The 16238-nt window shown below is 46.3% G+C and overlaps 1 protein-coding gene across 1 annotated transcript in view; it reads left to right on the top strand.

Annotated features, from left to right (window-relative positions):
- LOC147733118 (uromodulin-like) overlaps positions 1 to 16238 on the top strand; it is a 279622-nt gene that overhangs the window by 157637 nt on the left and 105747 nt on the right. Inside the window, exon 5 of the mRNA XM_086955817.1 lies at positions 12836 to 12999. Within this exon, the coding sequence (XP_086811943.1) occupies positions 12836 to 12999 (164 nt within the window). The remainder of the gene's footprint in view (positions 1 to 12835; positions 13000 to 16238) is intronic.

Genomic DNA, 16238 nt, shown 5'->3' on the forward strand with positions numbered 1-16238 from the left:
ATAGGAGGAAAGAGTGTGGGCGAGAATGATAAAAACCAGGAGACAAAGGAAGGGGAGACTGGTAGAATGAGAGGGATAGCTGAATAAATTAAAAGAGAGGGATAGAAAATAGGAAGAGAACAGAAGAGAGATATCAAGAACGGAAAAGAAGAGAGAGAAAGGTATAAAGGAGTAAAGGGAGAGAAAGCTATAGAGAGAAGAGGTTGGGAAAAGAGAGGTAGATAGGGGAGGGATAGAGGAATGTGAGAGAATGTAGAGAGAAGGGTAGGGAACAAAGAAAGAGAAAGAAATATGCAATGAGAAGAGAGAGATAAAAAAAGGGGATTAAGAAACAGATAAAAGGGAATGGGGACTAAATCTAGGAGCCTGGAGTCAATCAATCAATCATATCATTTGTAAAGCGCACTACTCAAGGTGCTGGTATGGGGAATGCTGCTACTGCTCGAAAAGCCAGGTCTTAAAGAGTTTTCTGAAGGTCAGCAGGTCTTGGGACTGCCGTAGGTGGATGGGGAGGGTGTTCCAGGTCTTGACGGCAAGGTGGGAGAACGATCTGCCACCTGAGGTTGCTCTTTGGAAGCGGGGGACTGTGGCGAGGGCGAGGGCAGCGGAGCGGAGCTGGCGGGAGGGGGTGTAGAAGCTGAGTTGCCTGTTGAGGTACGTTGGTCCGGTGTTTTGGAGTGTCTTGTGTGCGTGGGTGAGGAGCTTGATGGTTATCCTGTTGTTGACCTGGAGCCAGTGCAGGTCTCTCAGGTGGGGTATGATGTGGCTGCGGCAATGAATATCGAGGATCAGGTGTGCAGAGGTGTTCTGAATGTGTTGGAGCTGTCTCAGGAGTTTGGACGAGGCTCCTGCATAGAGGGCGTTTCCGTAGTCCAACCTGCTGCTGACGAAGGCCTGGGTGACCGTTCTTCTCGTTTCAGTGGGGATCCACTTGTAGATCCTGCAGAGCATGCGGAGGGTGTTGAAGCAGGAGGAGGAGACGGCGTTGACCTGTTTAGTCATGGAGAGGGTGGCGTCGAGGATGACCCCTAGGTTGCGTGCTTGGTCGGTGGGTGTTGGGGCAGTTCCCAGTGCAGTCAGCCACCAGGAGTCCTCCCAGGCCGAAGGGGCGCATCCGAGGATGAGGACCTCCATCTTGTCTGAGTTCAGCTTCAGTCGGCTGTTCCTCATCCATTCAGCGACGGCCTTCATTCCTTCGTGAAGGTTGGTTTTGGCTGTGTGGGGGTCCTTGGTGAGGGAGAGGATCAGCTGAGTGTCATCGGCGTAGGAGATGATGTTGAGGTCGTGCTGATGGGCGACGTGGGCGAGCGGTGCCATGTAGATGTTAAACAGAGTTGGGCTGAGGGATGAGCCCTGGGGTACGCCGCAGATGATCTTAGTGGCTTCAGAGCAGAAGGCGCGAAGGTGGACTCTATGTGTTCTACCGGAGAGGAAGGAGGTGGTCCAGTCCAGGGCCTTCTCTTGGCTCCCGGCGTTGTGGGGGCCTGTTTGTAGTGTGTGATGGCAGACCGTGTTGAAGGCGGCTGACAGGTCCAGGAGGATGAGGGCTGCCATTTCTCCTTTGTCCAGCAGGGACTTGATGTCATCGGTGGCGGCAATGAGGGCAGTCTCGGTGCTGTAGTAGCAGTGCCATGAGCTTTCAGCTTGACTCTGATTGTGTATATTGCTGTAACCCAGTGAGCATAACACACATATGTGTCTGCTACGAGGGATGGCAGGTGGAGAGGATGGGGAGGGCGACACACAGGTAAATGTTGGTATTCCTATATCTAGCTCACTGTACATTCCAGTGACATCTGACCCTCGGTTGTGACTTTCGTGACTTGATTGACGTCTTTAAATATGCCCTGTCTGTGTGTCTCTTGCCTGTGATAGACCGCTCGAAAGGCATTGAAAACAAGATATCTGTGCTTTGAGAGGCCATGGCTAAGGGGCCTGGCCATGGTGGCATCCTCATTAAAGTCAACAAGTCTACATCTTCAACTGTAGCTTCTCAGCTGGCTGTTTTTGTGACTTGGGGCTCCAGTTGTTCACTTTCATCATCAGCCACAACTACACCTTTGTCTTCTGGTTCTTATTTTGATGATGCATCATCTCATTACACAGCGAGCATCTGCACCCCCCTAACCCAACCACTACTAATAAGCAGGACTTCCCAGTGATTGCCTGGTCCAGCCACTCGCAGTGCCAGTAGTGATGCTGTTATTTATTTAACCCCTGCTACCCGCCTCTATGTTCTTATTCTAACCCATGCCCCGAAGTTAAAGTCACGGGTCACTGAAAGCATGGAGCGGCCTATGACAATCATAAGATGTTGATAATATTGTTGTCTTAAGTCTGTACACTAGGCCGATGACCAAGGCCATCCATTGGTTGATGATGATTATCGAAATTTCTAGAACGCAACAAATGCCCACGGGAGTTAAGACTCTGCAGTCTTACTAGGCTGCAAGGCAGGAGCTAAGAAAGAGATGAGAAAATATTTCCAGTTGAATCAACACATCCAACATAACCTCAACTTGTTGCACGAAGTTCTGTTTGTTTGCAGAGTTCCATGGGCTGTCTTAACGTGAAAGGAATTTAATGGGATTGTGTCATTTATTTATTTATTTATTTTAAAGGTTTTATATAGCGCTGGCTAGACCCGGAGGTATCAGAGCACTTTACATGAGCATCAGATCATAGTTACAGGTTACATCGTTACAAAGGTTGCACAGTTATTAGAGCATGGCAACAGTTACTTGTAAGGTCAAAGTAAACAATAAGCACAAATATGTAAGGGGAGAAGCAGGCAAGGGGAAAGATTCAGGGGAGGGGGGAGGAGCTGGGGAAGTAGACAGGTAATGAAGGCTGGAAAGAGGAGGGTAGGGTGAAGGACATCGCATGGTAAGAGGAGGGGAAGGGCGACGGGGACACAAACCGGTAGACGAGTCAAAGCAACGTCCAAAGTCCAGTAAGCTGCGATCACAGGGGAAGTGGTATCACTTCCCTATCTCTGTTGCGGGAGGCTCCCTTTACGCAGTGGACTCTCTCAGAGGGGTTTTTAAGACTACAAGGCCTACATACTGGATCCTTCCCCAAAAAGGGGAGAGGGAGTGCTTTGGCAAGGGGTGCCATACCATACCTCAACTGTGAGTGGCTCCCTTGGCGCTGTGGACTCTCTCAGCGGGTACGCTGAGACTCCAGGGTATAAATATTGGATCTTTCCCCAACAAGGGGAGAAGGAGTGCTTAGTGTAAGGGCACAAAGAACAGGAGGCTAGGCAGACTAGCAGGCAAGGTGGGAGATTCAGGGGAGGGTGGATATGAGCTAGGAGCTAGGGAGGTAGACAAATGGAGAAAGAGTACTAGATTTAATTAATGAGTTATTATATAGTGCTGGCTAATTGCCAAACCAATGGTGGCCGAGGAGCTGCTTTGAGCCCCATACATGGGTCTTGCTATGCAAAGCAATGTAAAGGCCCTCCTATTGTGGTTCTTCAGTAGGCCCATTGGTCATATAGCTGTGCCACCTTTGGTGCTTCCCCTTGAAAATATAATGCTCAGTGACCCTTCTGCTATTCCTGTTACTAATCATTTTTCAGCCCTGGCCAGACTCTGTAATAATGACTGAGTGGGTAGTCCCTTGCTCCCATGATTGGACGGTATCAAGGGGATGGATAGCCCTGCCAAGGGCCCCATTCCGGTGAAATCCTGCTGGGGCATTGCTTGCCCCCATGCCAGTCCAGCTCCAAAGAAGGGACGCGGATGTGGTGCCTGCTTCTTCTTCGCCAAAAATTGCCCTGGGAATCAAATTGTTGAGCTGGAATATGGCTGGCCTCTCTGCTAAAATCCAGTGAATGTCCAGGCTAGACTTTATCTCTTCCTATGATATTGTGATCCTGCAGGAGACTTGGGGCACAAGGTAACTTTTTGTGATCACTTTATTTGTTATTTAGTTCCTGCTGCCTCGTCTGGGATGGGCAAAGCAGGGCTTGGGTGGGGCTGGCTATATGGTTCAAACTCTCCCTTGTTTGTATTATTGTCCCAATACTCATGCACAGTATGCTCTTTCAAGCTTTTTCGGTTTACTGGTCAAAGTCTTTTACATTTGTGCTAGTTAACTTTTATAATGATAATTTCCCTGCTTGGCATAAACCCAATTTTATTGCACTCGTAGATTTCATAAGTGAGCTGGAATCTAGACACTCCTCCCAAGATGGTGGTGTTCATATTATTCTGGCCGGGGACCTTCATGCTAAACTTGGTTCAGGGGCAGGGGGGCCGGCGTGACCTTGATCCCCCTGCCCTGGATATAAATTCCCCGGTCATTATAATCCGGCCCACTGAAAACAGAAGCCAGCAGCTCTTACTTTATCTGGTCATGTCTGACCAGTGTAATGTATTTGACTGGGCGGCTACTCACTGTTTATCTGCTCCCACGTTTGTAGGTGGTATTGAATCCTCCTTTATTAATTTTTTTGTTGTCAGCAGGAGCATTCTTGACCGGGGGGGCTGATGGCAATTTTATTTCCAGCTTTTCAGCTATGATCTTGTTGTCACATTTTTCTGCCCTAAACCTGGAGTGCGCAATGTTGCCGTAGAGGGATCCCATCTTCAGCCAAGCCATGATTGATTAAGAATAGCCTGGACGTGGGCTGGAATGTGCGATATTATGCATGGGCTTTGTGCAGCACACCTGGAAAGTATTTTTAATTTTTTGCAACTATCCTACCCTTCTGTCTGGGGTCCCTCATCAAGGCATCCTGATGAAGCCAGTTCCCCCCTCTAATCGTCAAGCTTTTCTCTGGTTTGACAAGAATTGTAGGGAAGCTAAGAGACGTTTATTGTGAGCTGCGAAAGCCTAACTCCAGGACCCGGTAGAGATCGCGGCCTGTAGGAAGGCATGTACGTCAGCCATTCAACGCAGGAAGGCTGAACTCAAGGAGGAGGTTTGGGGCACATTGGTTTTGGCATGTAGCACAGTGAATTCTGGTTTATTTTGGAAACAGTCATCTCATATTGTGGGCTAATACAGACATTAATCGCATATCTGATAATATTAGTATTGATTTGTGGGTTGCGCATTCGAATAATTGCTCTGAGCTTGCCGCACCTTTACCTTCTTTTCCACTTGATATTTAGTTTATGGTTGAGGAAATGGCCGAAGCAATTCAAAACAGCCCTGTGAATAAAGCCTCTGGGCCTGATGGTGTCCCCATGGACTTATACATACTGGAGGTGAAAGTCTGGGCTCTTATTTTAACTAACTATGCCAACTTAGCCTACCATGTAGGGTTACCCAGTGTGGCGCTCTGCCATCATAGTTACCATCTTCAAGACAGGAGATGGGCATATAGCAACAAGGAGAGGTCCTATCTCCCTTCTTGACTCTTCCATCAAGGTCATCGGCAGGGTCATTCTGGACAGAATTATATCCTGGGTTATATTATCGCCGATTTTCAATAAAGATTTAGACTTGGGCTGGGGACCAAGGAGCAATATTTAAACCTTTACCTTATCACCAATAAATACACCGTGGCCAAAGATGGACCTCTTTAGCCTGCATTTAAGGAACTGATATTCCCTTTTGATGGAGTTTTAAGGTTCAAAATGTGGGAGGTTCTTCTTTCTTTGGGGCTTGATCCAGACCTGGTGGCTCTTTTACGTGCCCTCCATTATGACTTGGGTGCCTGTGTCAGATTTGGGAAGGAGGGCAAATGCATGGAATGTTTTGAGCTGGGAGGCGGAGTTAGACAGGGGTGCGTACGTGCCTCTATTTTGTTTTTATGATACATTAATGGCCTGGAAGCAGCACTGACGGCCAAGGATGTGGACCTGCCAACCGTCAAGAGATGATGAGTCCCCGTCCTGTATGCCGATGATGCCGTCCTAATATCTCATACAATGATTGGTCTCCAGGCCTTTTTAGGTTTTGCCTCGTCGAAAGATGCTGCACAGCTTTTCGGCGCAGGCGAAATCTTATGTCTACAGTATGTGGCTTGGGAATCCGCCCTCTGTTCCATTGGCTAGCTCCATAAATGGAGGCTAGCCATTGGAACAGAGATCTGTCCGTCAATTGCGGAGCAGATTCGGGGGCGTTCCGGTGATTTTTAGGCATTCAGCCCCTTTGGTAACGTCATTTCGGTGGTGGGCGGTTCCTATTTTTTGGGGGGGAAGGTTTGTTTTGGTCATTGCAGGCCGACCGCTGCCGGAAGAAGTCCAGGTGAGTGCTTTTTCTTGCCTTTCTTGCCGTTTGCCGTTCCTGCCCCCCCTCCCATTATCCGCGCCTTTCCCGCCCCCTCCCGCTGTCCATGCCTTTCCCGCCCCCCTCCCGCTGTCCGTGCCTTTCCTGCCCCCCCTCCCGCTGTCCGTGCCTTTCCCGCCCCCCTCCCGCTGTCCGTGCCTTTCCCACCCCTCCTCCCGCTGTCCGTGCCTTTCCTGCCCCCCTCCCGCTGTCCGTGCCTTTCCTTGTTTTTCTTCATTTTAATGTTTCCTGTCAACAAGGCCGGTTCTCGACCTTGTTTTGACCTCTGCTTGTTTATCCAGTCCCCGCCTGAGATCATTAAAGTCTTATCCATGTTTGCAAGTCTACAACTGCTCGTTTTAAAGGTATGTACACAGACAGCCAGATCAATGTCGCTTCTCTTGAGATCTTCTGAGGTGAGGTAAAAAGCTGCAGCTGGCCAGGATTCTCGAGGAGGGAAGGGGAAAAACGACGTTACCAAGTGCCTTGCACATAAAGGGCTCGCCATATTCCGAAGCTACACAATGCTGGGACTCCCAGATTGATCTGTATACTCACCCTCCTTAATAAGACCACATGAATACCCCTCCACGTGATCCCCGGTTGGTCATTTTCTTTCAGCTTAAATGCCTAAGAGTGGTTCTCTGGTAATCCAAAACAATAGAAAATAAGATAAAGCTGTTTAAAAGATCTAAAGTCCCGTTTCCAGAGCGCAACCAAAAATATAGGATCACGATTAGCTGATTGCACAATAGGAACATTGTTAACTAGCAAAGTTGCACTGTGCAGCAGTCTCTCAGTAAAACATTCCTATCCGTCCCATTCGTTTACGGCAGTGCAGTCTCACATTTGAGGGTTTGACAGTGCAGGAATGAAACTAAACTATTGCTAACAATATACATAGTGAGTGGTCTTTGAGTCCACCTCATTCAACCTCTGGCTTCGACCTGCTCTTTCCGTGACTTACGGGAGACTTTGTCAATCTAACTTTGACTTACCCAGGCGGAGTATATTTATCTCTTACCTAATGCAATTGTCAGTTTTTCGCTTGGGTACTTGCACTGAACTTCAAGTGTAGCGCTCTCTGCTTCTGTTGAGTCCCATCTGTGTGTCTCAGTATTATGTGTGAACCATGTTGAAGTGGCAAAAAGTTTGATATAGCCTGCAGCTGCCTAAATGAACATAAGTCCAAATATGGAGTTATCTGCACATATTTATTTATTTATTTATTTATTTATTTTATTTATTTATTATTTATTTATTTATTTATTTATTTATTTAGTGTGTTTTGATATCGCGCACAGCTACCCCAACGGGGTAACTCTATAGAGTATATCACCCTAGGCGACATGTAAGACAGCTCTCTGATAAACAAAAAACATTTGTTCCCATGTGGTCAGTAAAAGGCAATATCATAAACTAAAAACAAATACTATTATTTACTGTTATAAAGGTTTATAGCACTCTGAAATCACTGCAGTCACCCTCCTTATAACTGCCATCATGGAATGTTTTAGGATCCAGGCACCCCTGGCCAATCCAAGGGTGCCATATCATCCCTCCACCCTTGTCCACACCCTCCTTCACAGCATTCTGGGGAAAACCAAGATGGAGACTTCAAGATGTCTTTGGAGAGAGCTTCCCTGTGAGCCTCTGCCTGCCCCTTCATGACATAGCTGCCTGAGCTCATCTCACCCTAACTTAAAAGGTGAGCCTCTCCAGTGTTCGCTCTAGCGGTCTGGCCCACCTTCTTTGATCCAGTGAGTCTATGTGACAATCTAATTAACAGGTGAAGTTTTGTCCCCAACTCTTCCTTTTTACAGGAACTGGGGCAAGCACTGTTAATTACTGTATTGTGTGGATTGTGTAAAATGGTACTCTCTCTCACATACACAACCCGCACAGGTGCACCCAGGCTTGGGAGTGCTAGGGAGTGCAGAGTGACTAGGGAGTGCTAGGGAGTGCAGAGTGACTAGGTAGTGCTAGGGAGTACAGAGTGACTAGGGACTGGGACTAGGGACTGCTAGGGAGTGCAGAGTGCAAGGGAGTGCAGAGTGCAATGGAGTGCAGAGTGCTAGGAAGTGCAGAGTGACTAGGGAGTGCAGAGTGGCTAGGGAGTGCAGAGTGCTAGGGAGTGCAGAGTGACTAGGGAGAGCAGAGTGACTAGGGAGGGCTAGGGAGGGCTAGGGAGTGCAGAGTGACTAGGGAGTGCAGAGTGACTATGGAGTGCAGAGTGACTAGGGAGGGCTAGGGAGTGCTAGGGAGTGCAGAGTGACTAGGGAGTGCAGAGTGCTAGGGAGTGCAGAGTGACTAGGGAGTGCAGAGTGACTAGGGAGGGCTAGGGAGTGCAGAGTGACTAGGGAGTGCAGAGTGACTAGGGAGTGCAGAGTGACTTATTACTGAATAATCACTGTATTGTGTGGATTGTGTAAAATGGTACTCTCTCTCACATACACAACCCACACAGGTGCACCCAGGCTTGGGAGTGCTAGGGAGTGCAGAGTGACTAGGGAGTGCTAGGGAGTGCAGAGTGACTAGGGAGTGCTAGGGAGTGCAGAATGACTAGGGAGTGCTAGGGAGTACAGCGTGACTAGGGACTGGGACTAGGGACTGCTAGGGAGTGCAGAGTGCAAGGGAGTGCAGAGTGCAAGGGAGTGCAGAGTGCTAGGGAGTGCAGAGTGACTAGGGAGTGCAGAGTGACTAGGGAGTGCAGAGTGCTAGGGAGTGCAGAGTGACTAGGGAGTGCAGAGTGACTAGGGAGGGCTAGGGAGGGCTAGGGAGTGCAGAGTGACTAGGGAGTGCAGAGTGACTAGGGAGTGCAGAGTGACTAGGGAGTGCTAGGGAGTGCGGAGTGCCATGGAGTGCAGAGTGACTAGGGAGGGCTAGGGAGTGCTAGGGAGTGCAGATTGCTAGGGAGTGCAGAGTGACTAGGGAGTGCTATGGAGTGCTAGGGACTGCAGAGTGACTGCAGAGATTAAGCTAATGACAATGTAAATGACAATGCCATTTATTTATCTGTGTTCAAAACCAATAAATACAATTTTTGTCATTTACAATGCCAATAGCTCTTTTTTTTCCAAAGGTGAAACCATTGCATTGTAAATGCTTGTTGAATTATTTTGTTAATTTTATGGATAGTTTGGGGCTGTGCACGAACCTGGCAAAGAAATGTGTGATGTGATGTGAACGGAAGCGAGTTACATCTCGCTGTTATGCTCTTCAGGGCACCCCCTTGGGATGAATTTATGAATTTCCCTACCTGGGGGTTACTTTTGATGCACATGGGTCCTGGGGCCTGTTAAAGCAGAGTCTTCAAAAATTCTGCCACCCTACTGGATTCCTTTTAAGTTTGGTTGAAAAATTTGACAGCAAGTTAATAACGGCCCTTGCTGAAATTTATGCCAAGAAATGCGTCCCGACACTCATCTGTGGCACTGGTCTGTGGGAGTACAAAGCTGTTAAGGGGCTCCAAGCCGAGGAAAATCGGATTTGAAGACAATTGCTTAGCGTGCCACCAGGGGCACCTAGCTTTGCCATCCCGGAGGAATTGGGTCTGCAGTTCGTGGAGGATGCCATTACATTCCCCCCGCCCCCTAATGCTATGGTGCTCCATCTGGCTCAATCAGGAGGCCTCGCTGAATGGGGACATCTATCTGGATTGCCCTGGCTGTGATATGGGCGTTCGTACCCTGTGGCTCAGTTAAAGAAATATGCAATAGGCCTGGCAGACTAGACATATTCTCCTCGCCTAACCATCTTTTGGTGAAGGATGAAAAAAGGCTTAAAGACACTTTTAGGGAACATCTTGCCATGGAACTGGAGGCCCAAGGAATGCAGACCTGCAAACAGAGAGTATGCGCTGGTACAAAGTATCCTCCGTATGGAACCCTATTTGGCCATGGTACCGAGTTTAAGGGATAGGGCTCTCCTTACTAGGTTTAGCCTCAGACTGATTAGGTGTCAACTCTCTTTTCCTGTGGGTCAGTTTGTCCCATTCTGTTTATTCCTGGTTTGCCAATGCTTCTGGAAGTAAGTGCCTGTTGAAATCTGTACATGGCATAATAACACAAAATGTAAGCTATCTGCATGGCTACTGAACAAGTGTACTATTTAGCTACCCACTATGTGAGTAATGACATTTATTTTCTGTTTTCAAGGCCACCAGCCAAACATTATATATAGTGTGTGATTTTGCGAGCAGCCTAGTAAATGCTTTTTATACGACTAATGGTTGAAGCATAATTTAAATTTGTCTGAATGAACCAGCAGCAATGAAATGCTGACTTTTTATTGTATTTGCGATTTCTACCTCCTGACTATGCATCTCCATTGGCCTTAACTTATCACCATTGTTTTAGGGATGAAATCATTAACTCAACATCCTTCCAGCCAAGATAAATAGTGTGTCAACCTAGACTGATCTGACGCTTTCATAGGCACCACACCCACAAGGGATAAAATAAAGGTGTCTAATCACCAACAATGAAAATAGGCCCATCAATCTGCCCTTCCTAATGTGCTTTACAGTCTCTGATCTCCTAAGTTTTATTATTTGTGAATTTTGAATTCGTTGCCCAACTAACTTCCCTGGGCCTGTTGTAACTTCATCTAAAACTATTCCTGAAACTCTTCTCCAATATCTCAAAGACCCATGAACACAACACAACACAACCTAAACATTCAGTATTTACTTGCATAGCAGCCCATTCTCACACTGCCTTATGGCCCGTTTTTCACTTCCAGACTGTCCCTGAAATCCAGCTTCCAATTGCCCCAAGCAGATTAGTGCCAGTGTTACACACAGTGAGTGGGTCGCTGGGTCAATATCAGCCCTTTCCTGGGCATCCACAGGAGGGTGGAGCAAGAGTACAATGCATGGGCAAGGGCTAAATTGGGGTGCATGTTGGTCATTATTCAGGGTTTCTATAGTAGGACCTGCTGAAAGTGTATGCATCATGCCTAAACTGATGTTCAGTTATTGATAGCAACCAGTTCCTTCATTTTCCATGTCAATACCAGTTCCTCCTACTTGGACCACTTCTTTAGTCCAAATACATCCACAAATCCCACTTTCCAAATCTTCTTTGTTGTAAACATCATGAGTGCCTGGAACTGTTTGCTAATGTCTATGTGATGGGCATGTTATGGTTCACTTTCTATCTATCTATCTATCTATCTATCTATCTATCTATCTATCTATCTATCTATCTACAGAATTTACCAATATGATGCCAGTGCATCGTTACATTATGAGCACAACTGTGTCAGCCCTAGTGTACTGATTGCATTGACATATTGGTAATTGTCATTGTTTTTAAACTGTTACAACTGCTTTTTGAGGCCGCAGTCAGAAAATTGTTGGAACATGTTTGTGTCCATCTATGCACTCACAAATGAATCCATTATTATATATAGAAACTCACTCACCCATCATTATCCATGCAGCCAGTCACTCAGTTTCGATCAATGCTCTCTCGTTACCACCCTCACCCACTAACTGACCCCCACCATTACACACACAAAGTCACCAATCAATGAAGAATGGCTTACACCTATAAAATACCCAGAACTATTGGCGGTGCAAGTGCCTGTTATTGCTGACAACAGGACTGCCATGCAGGCTGAAGTATAACCAGGCTTTCAAATACAGGGACATTTACATGGTTCTTGTGACTAAGCTAAAACATGGGCTCCTAATTTTATGGAATTTATTTTTGCAACATTTCCTTCTGTATTCATCCATATTTATTTTTGGCCATTTTATCTACATTTATCCATATTTATTTTGTGTTTTGTGTACTAACGAAGTTGTAAAACGGAACATTTCCATAGTTATTTAACTGATAGACATCACTCAATACTTTGATGTCTGTCATGATTTAGCTATTTAAGCTGCCAAATATTACGTAAAGATACATCACCTAAAAAATAGCATTATACCACAAATATATGTTTACATATGCCATTATTTTAAAAAAAAATCATCCTGTTTTTTAATTCCCATGCTGTACATCTGCACAGCAATTGGGAAATAATTCATGAAAGATAGCACAGAGAAAACTAAAAAGAAGCACACTTTCCTGTATTTATCCACTTTAAAAAATAAATGCAGACAGAAAATACACTGTTTTCTGTCTGTATTTATTATCTATAAAAATATATAAAAACGGAAAACAGAGATCCTTAGATATAATTAAAAGCCGCTGAGAAGAGCCCCACTAGCAGAGGAATATTACATTCTCCCTAAAAGTAAAACAGAAACTCTTGCCCTCCTTTGACACTAGGCAAAATGTGAGGATTTTGTATTTTTTTAAATTACACTGTTAAGGTAAATTTTCGTGGCTGTGAATTTAATTTACTCTACTATTCTTAAAGCCTGGGTTTCCTTGCCTGATGCTCCCGGTGACTCGCACCCTCTTCCCTATTGGCTGCTCTAGTCTATTTTCTTAAAGGGTGTTCAATGAGATTTTTTCTGTAATTAAAACTGTATTTTTACATAAAGCTCTGCGATTATTGTGCTATGCAAATATAATGAGTTGTAGATCTTTTCACAACATTAATCCTCTTTTTATTTCTCTGTTTTTAACCGTGACTATAATTTCTGTTCCAGATAAATACAGTTGATAAGAAACTGACCTTCTCAAACGTCCTCTTCGTTCCTCCGGACACTTTAAGTCCCCTTGTAATCAGCAGCACCCTGAAGATCGACTTCTCGTGCACCTTTAACATGACAATGCAGACGAGCCTGCAGACGGTCCTGAAACCCATAATCGGGTAGGTGGCTGTGCTGAGGGAAACCATTCCACTTGAATACCCGTACTTGTTCTGTATGTGTTTATCCTGTGCTTCTCTTTATCCTGAATTGTTATGCTGTATCAGACATTTTCTATAGCAATGCTTGTCACCACAAATCACCGAGCAGGAAATGGAATGGAGAAAAGGGAAGAAAGATGGAACATGAGAAAGCTAAGAAAGGAAAGGGGAGGGGAGGCGTGATTTTACAGAAAATTGTAACAGTGATGAGGGCTTTCTGTGGATTTGGTGTCTGTTCAGGAGGTGAGGAGGAAGCAGGATAGCCAAACGGAAAGTAAGAGAAGAAGATTTAGAACTCAAAAGGCGAGAACTCTACCTGACAAAACGTTAGAAAGCATAGTACATGTAAGAAATTGGAGTATTGTTTGAGGGGGTGGGGGTGGGGGTGAGAACCCACCTCAAATAATAATCACAATCCTTGGCAAGCCGAACCACTAAAGTTACTAAATAAACCTGTGCTTCATCGTCGTGTACCATGGCTCAAAGCAGTCAGATTTATATGGAGGCAATGTGTATAGTATTTATGTAACACTCAAAAGTAATAAAGTTAAAACAACCCAAGAAACATCCCAAACCAATTTTGAAAAACAGGGAATATTGTAAAAAATACAAGTTGATTGGATGCTGACACAGATGACACAGATGCAAGCAGGTCCAGACTGCCTTCAGGTTCTTCAAACAGCATGGCAGTCCTTCTGATTCTTCTCAGGTCCAGGAGTGTTCTGAGGAGAGGTTTGTGGAGTCAACGTTTAGGCCCAAGTGCTAGCCTGTGGGTGGGGAGAAAGCCTTTGTGTGCTCCCTAAACCAGTTGTGGTCAGTTTTTCCCATCCCACTGGGTTTGGTGCCATCCGTATAGAGAGACCAAAGGGAGATAAGCTTAGGTGTGGGCTTTATCGACCAAGTGACAAGGTAAGCATCCTTTGACGCTCATGAAGGGTCTGGGCACCACCAACCAGACCCACCCCATACGCAGTACCCTTTGTCCACTGTCAGGACAGAAAAAATAGCTTATTGCAGGGATGAGGTGACAGCTAGGTTGAGAGCATGTGCAGGCATCCAGTGCCCTCTGGAGTGCCCATGGAGGCCACTCCCACCAACCAGGGCACTGCTCAGATGCTGATTAACAGCACATGAGCAGGCCTGGATTGGTCAAGGGAGTTTGCTAGGATCTGCACTGCAGTCCCAGCAGATGAAGTCGGAGTGAGGAGGACATCTCTGTCAGGATCCGGTAAGTGCTTTTCATTTTTAGGTCTCGTCCTACATGCGCTGTATAGGAAAAAGATCTAAGGCCGACGATTCCCTTTTTGAGGCAAAACCGTGCACGCGTTCCATTGCCTTCAATGGCAACGCGTGCACGTGTGGCGTTTGCCTTTCGGGAGCGAGCGGAAGCGCCATATGTTAATTATCGCCGCTAGCTCCAGCAAGGGGCGAGCGGCAGCGCCATATGGTAATTATCGCCGCTGGCTCCAGCAAGGGAATCGGCAGGCCCTCTCCCCCTGCAGCGCACGAGGCGCGCCCGCTTGTTTATCATTCTGCTTTCTCCTTTGTTGCTTGTTGTATTCTATGGTTTCCAAACACAATTTAGTTTGTATTTTGTTGCACATAAAGGCATGTATCCAAATACATTCCCATGTCTTATATACAAGCTGAGATTGAAAGGATAAAACGTTTTCATTGCTTAGTTTCTCTCTCGGTCATTTTTTGAGAGTTGTCCTGATAGATTGATTCTAGGGACAGGGAACGTGGTGCAGAGCGGCGCTTTTTTTGACTTCTGCCCCCACTCGTGACAAAATAAATCACTGAATGTCCCTGAATGGAGTAATTTAGAGCTGGTGTGATGGCAAATGAAGCATCCTCCCATACCCGGACCGCTCTGAAGTGCAGGTTGCTGCTCCGCTCGACACACTCCAGCAGGCACTGAGTGCGAGTTGTTTACTGCTACCTTCCCAGGTGTCAGCAGGTTGCAGTGGGATGCAGTCAGGACCATTTGCCTGTGTCTGACCCGTTTGTAGCATAGAGCATAGATGACAACATCTGGAAACAGAAAAGAGGGTAATTTTCAAACAACAACAAAAACAAGATGATTTCTTTTCCCAAACGCCTTGCATTGAAAGGGAGCCGTTTTAGGCAGCAGAAAGATGAATCTAAGCCTTTGAATGTAAAGATCGGGGAGGGCCACATTCTGAATAAGCTCTGTGGGCATGTGTGACACCTACTGGAATTGGAATTCAGAGCCACGTCAACACCAACCTGCAGATCTGGTCTGCAAAACAAAATTAACCCGCGCAAAAACGTTGAAAGCACCACCCCAACACTGCAAGAGGTCAGTACTAGATCACAGCAGCCCATAGGTATTTGAAAGGAGCTCTCTGGCCTGCAGCCTACCAGTCAAATGTCGGAGTGGCAGAATGGCCAGTTCGGTCATGCTAACTTGGAGTGAGTGTGAGTGAGTGAGTGAGTGAGTGAGTGGTGAGTGAGTGAGTGAGTGAGTCAGTGAGTGAGTGAGTCAGTGAGTGAGTGAACACCACAAAGGATGTGGCTCTGGATCTTCTCCGCCTACTGAGCTGCAAAGTTGACCCAGTAACTCATTTATCCATGAAGGGGGGAGGCGAGTGGCTGCCTCCCTTGGCTCACATCCGATCTTGATCTCTCTGTACAGCCCTCCATCTCAAGAGTACTTCACCTATAGTGAGCCTTGGTCTCTCTTCATTTCAAGAGTACATGTGCCCAGGTCTTTAAGTGGGCCGGGTCCTGTCGGTGCTCAGCGCCGACAGTTCTAAAAAGCAGGTACTGAGACGGGTCCCTATCGGGCTCTCCATTTTGTCCTCAGGAAAAAAATCTTAACTGCATCAGTGCCACCCTTCATTGCCTTTGATGTAACTTCAAAGAGTATTGTTATAGTTCAATAACAGCCTCATCATTTCAGATCGGAGGCATTATTTGCAAAGAAGCCATAGTTATTGTCTATTTAACTTATGAAACTAATAACCATTGGCAAAGCCAATAGTCCAGGCTTGTTGTAGGTATAATGTTACTTGTTGTATTATATGTCTGTATACAATGATAGAAGCAGCAAAATACCAGACGGGCGACACACTATGCTAAGCACAGCTTTTTAGCTTCCGTGTTTGTAAGCTACAGCCTTAAATTACATCGACTACGCCCCTTTGATAGGACTTCCCCCCCACCCTCCAGTTTTT

This window comes from Lissotriton vulgaris, chromosome 2_1 (assembly GCF_964263255.1).
Source record: "Lissotriton vulgaris chromosome 2_1, aLisVul1.2, whole genome shotgun sequence".
Taxonomy (NCBI): Eukaryota; Metazoa; Chordata; class Amphibia; order Caudata; family Salamandridae; genus Lissotriton; species Lissotriton vulgaris.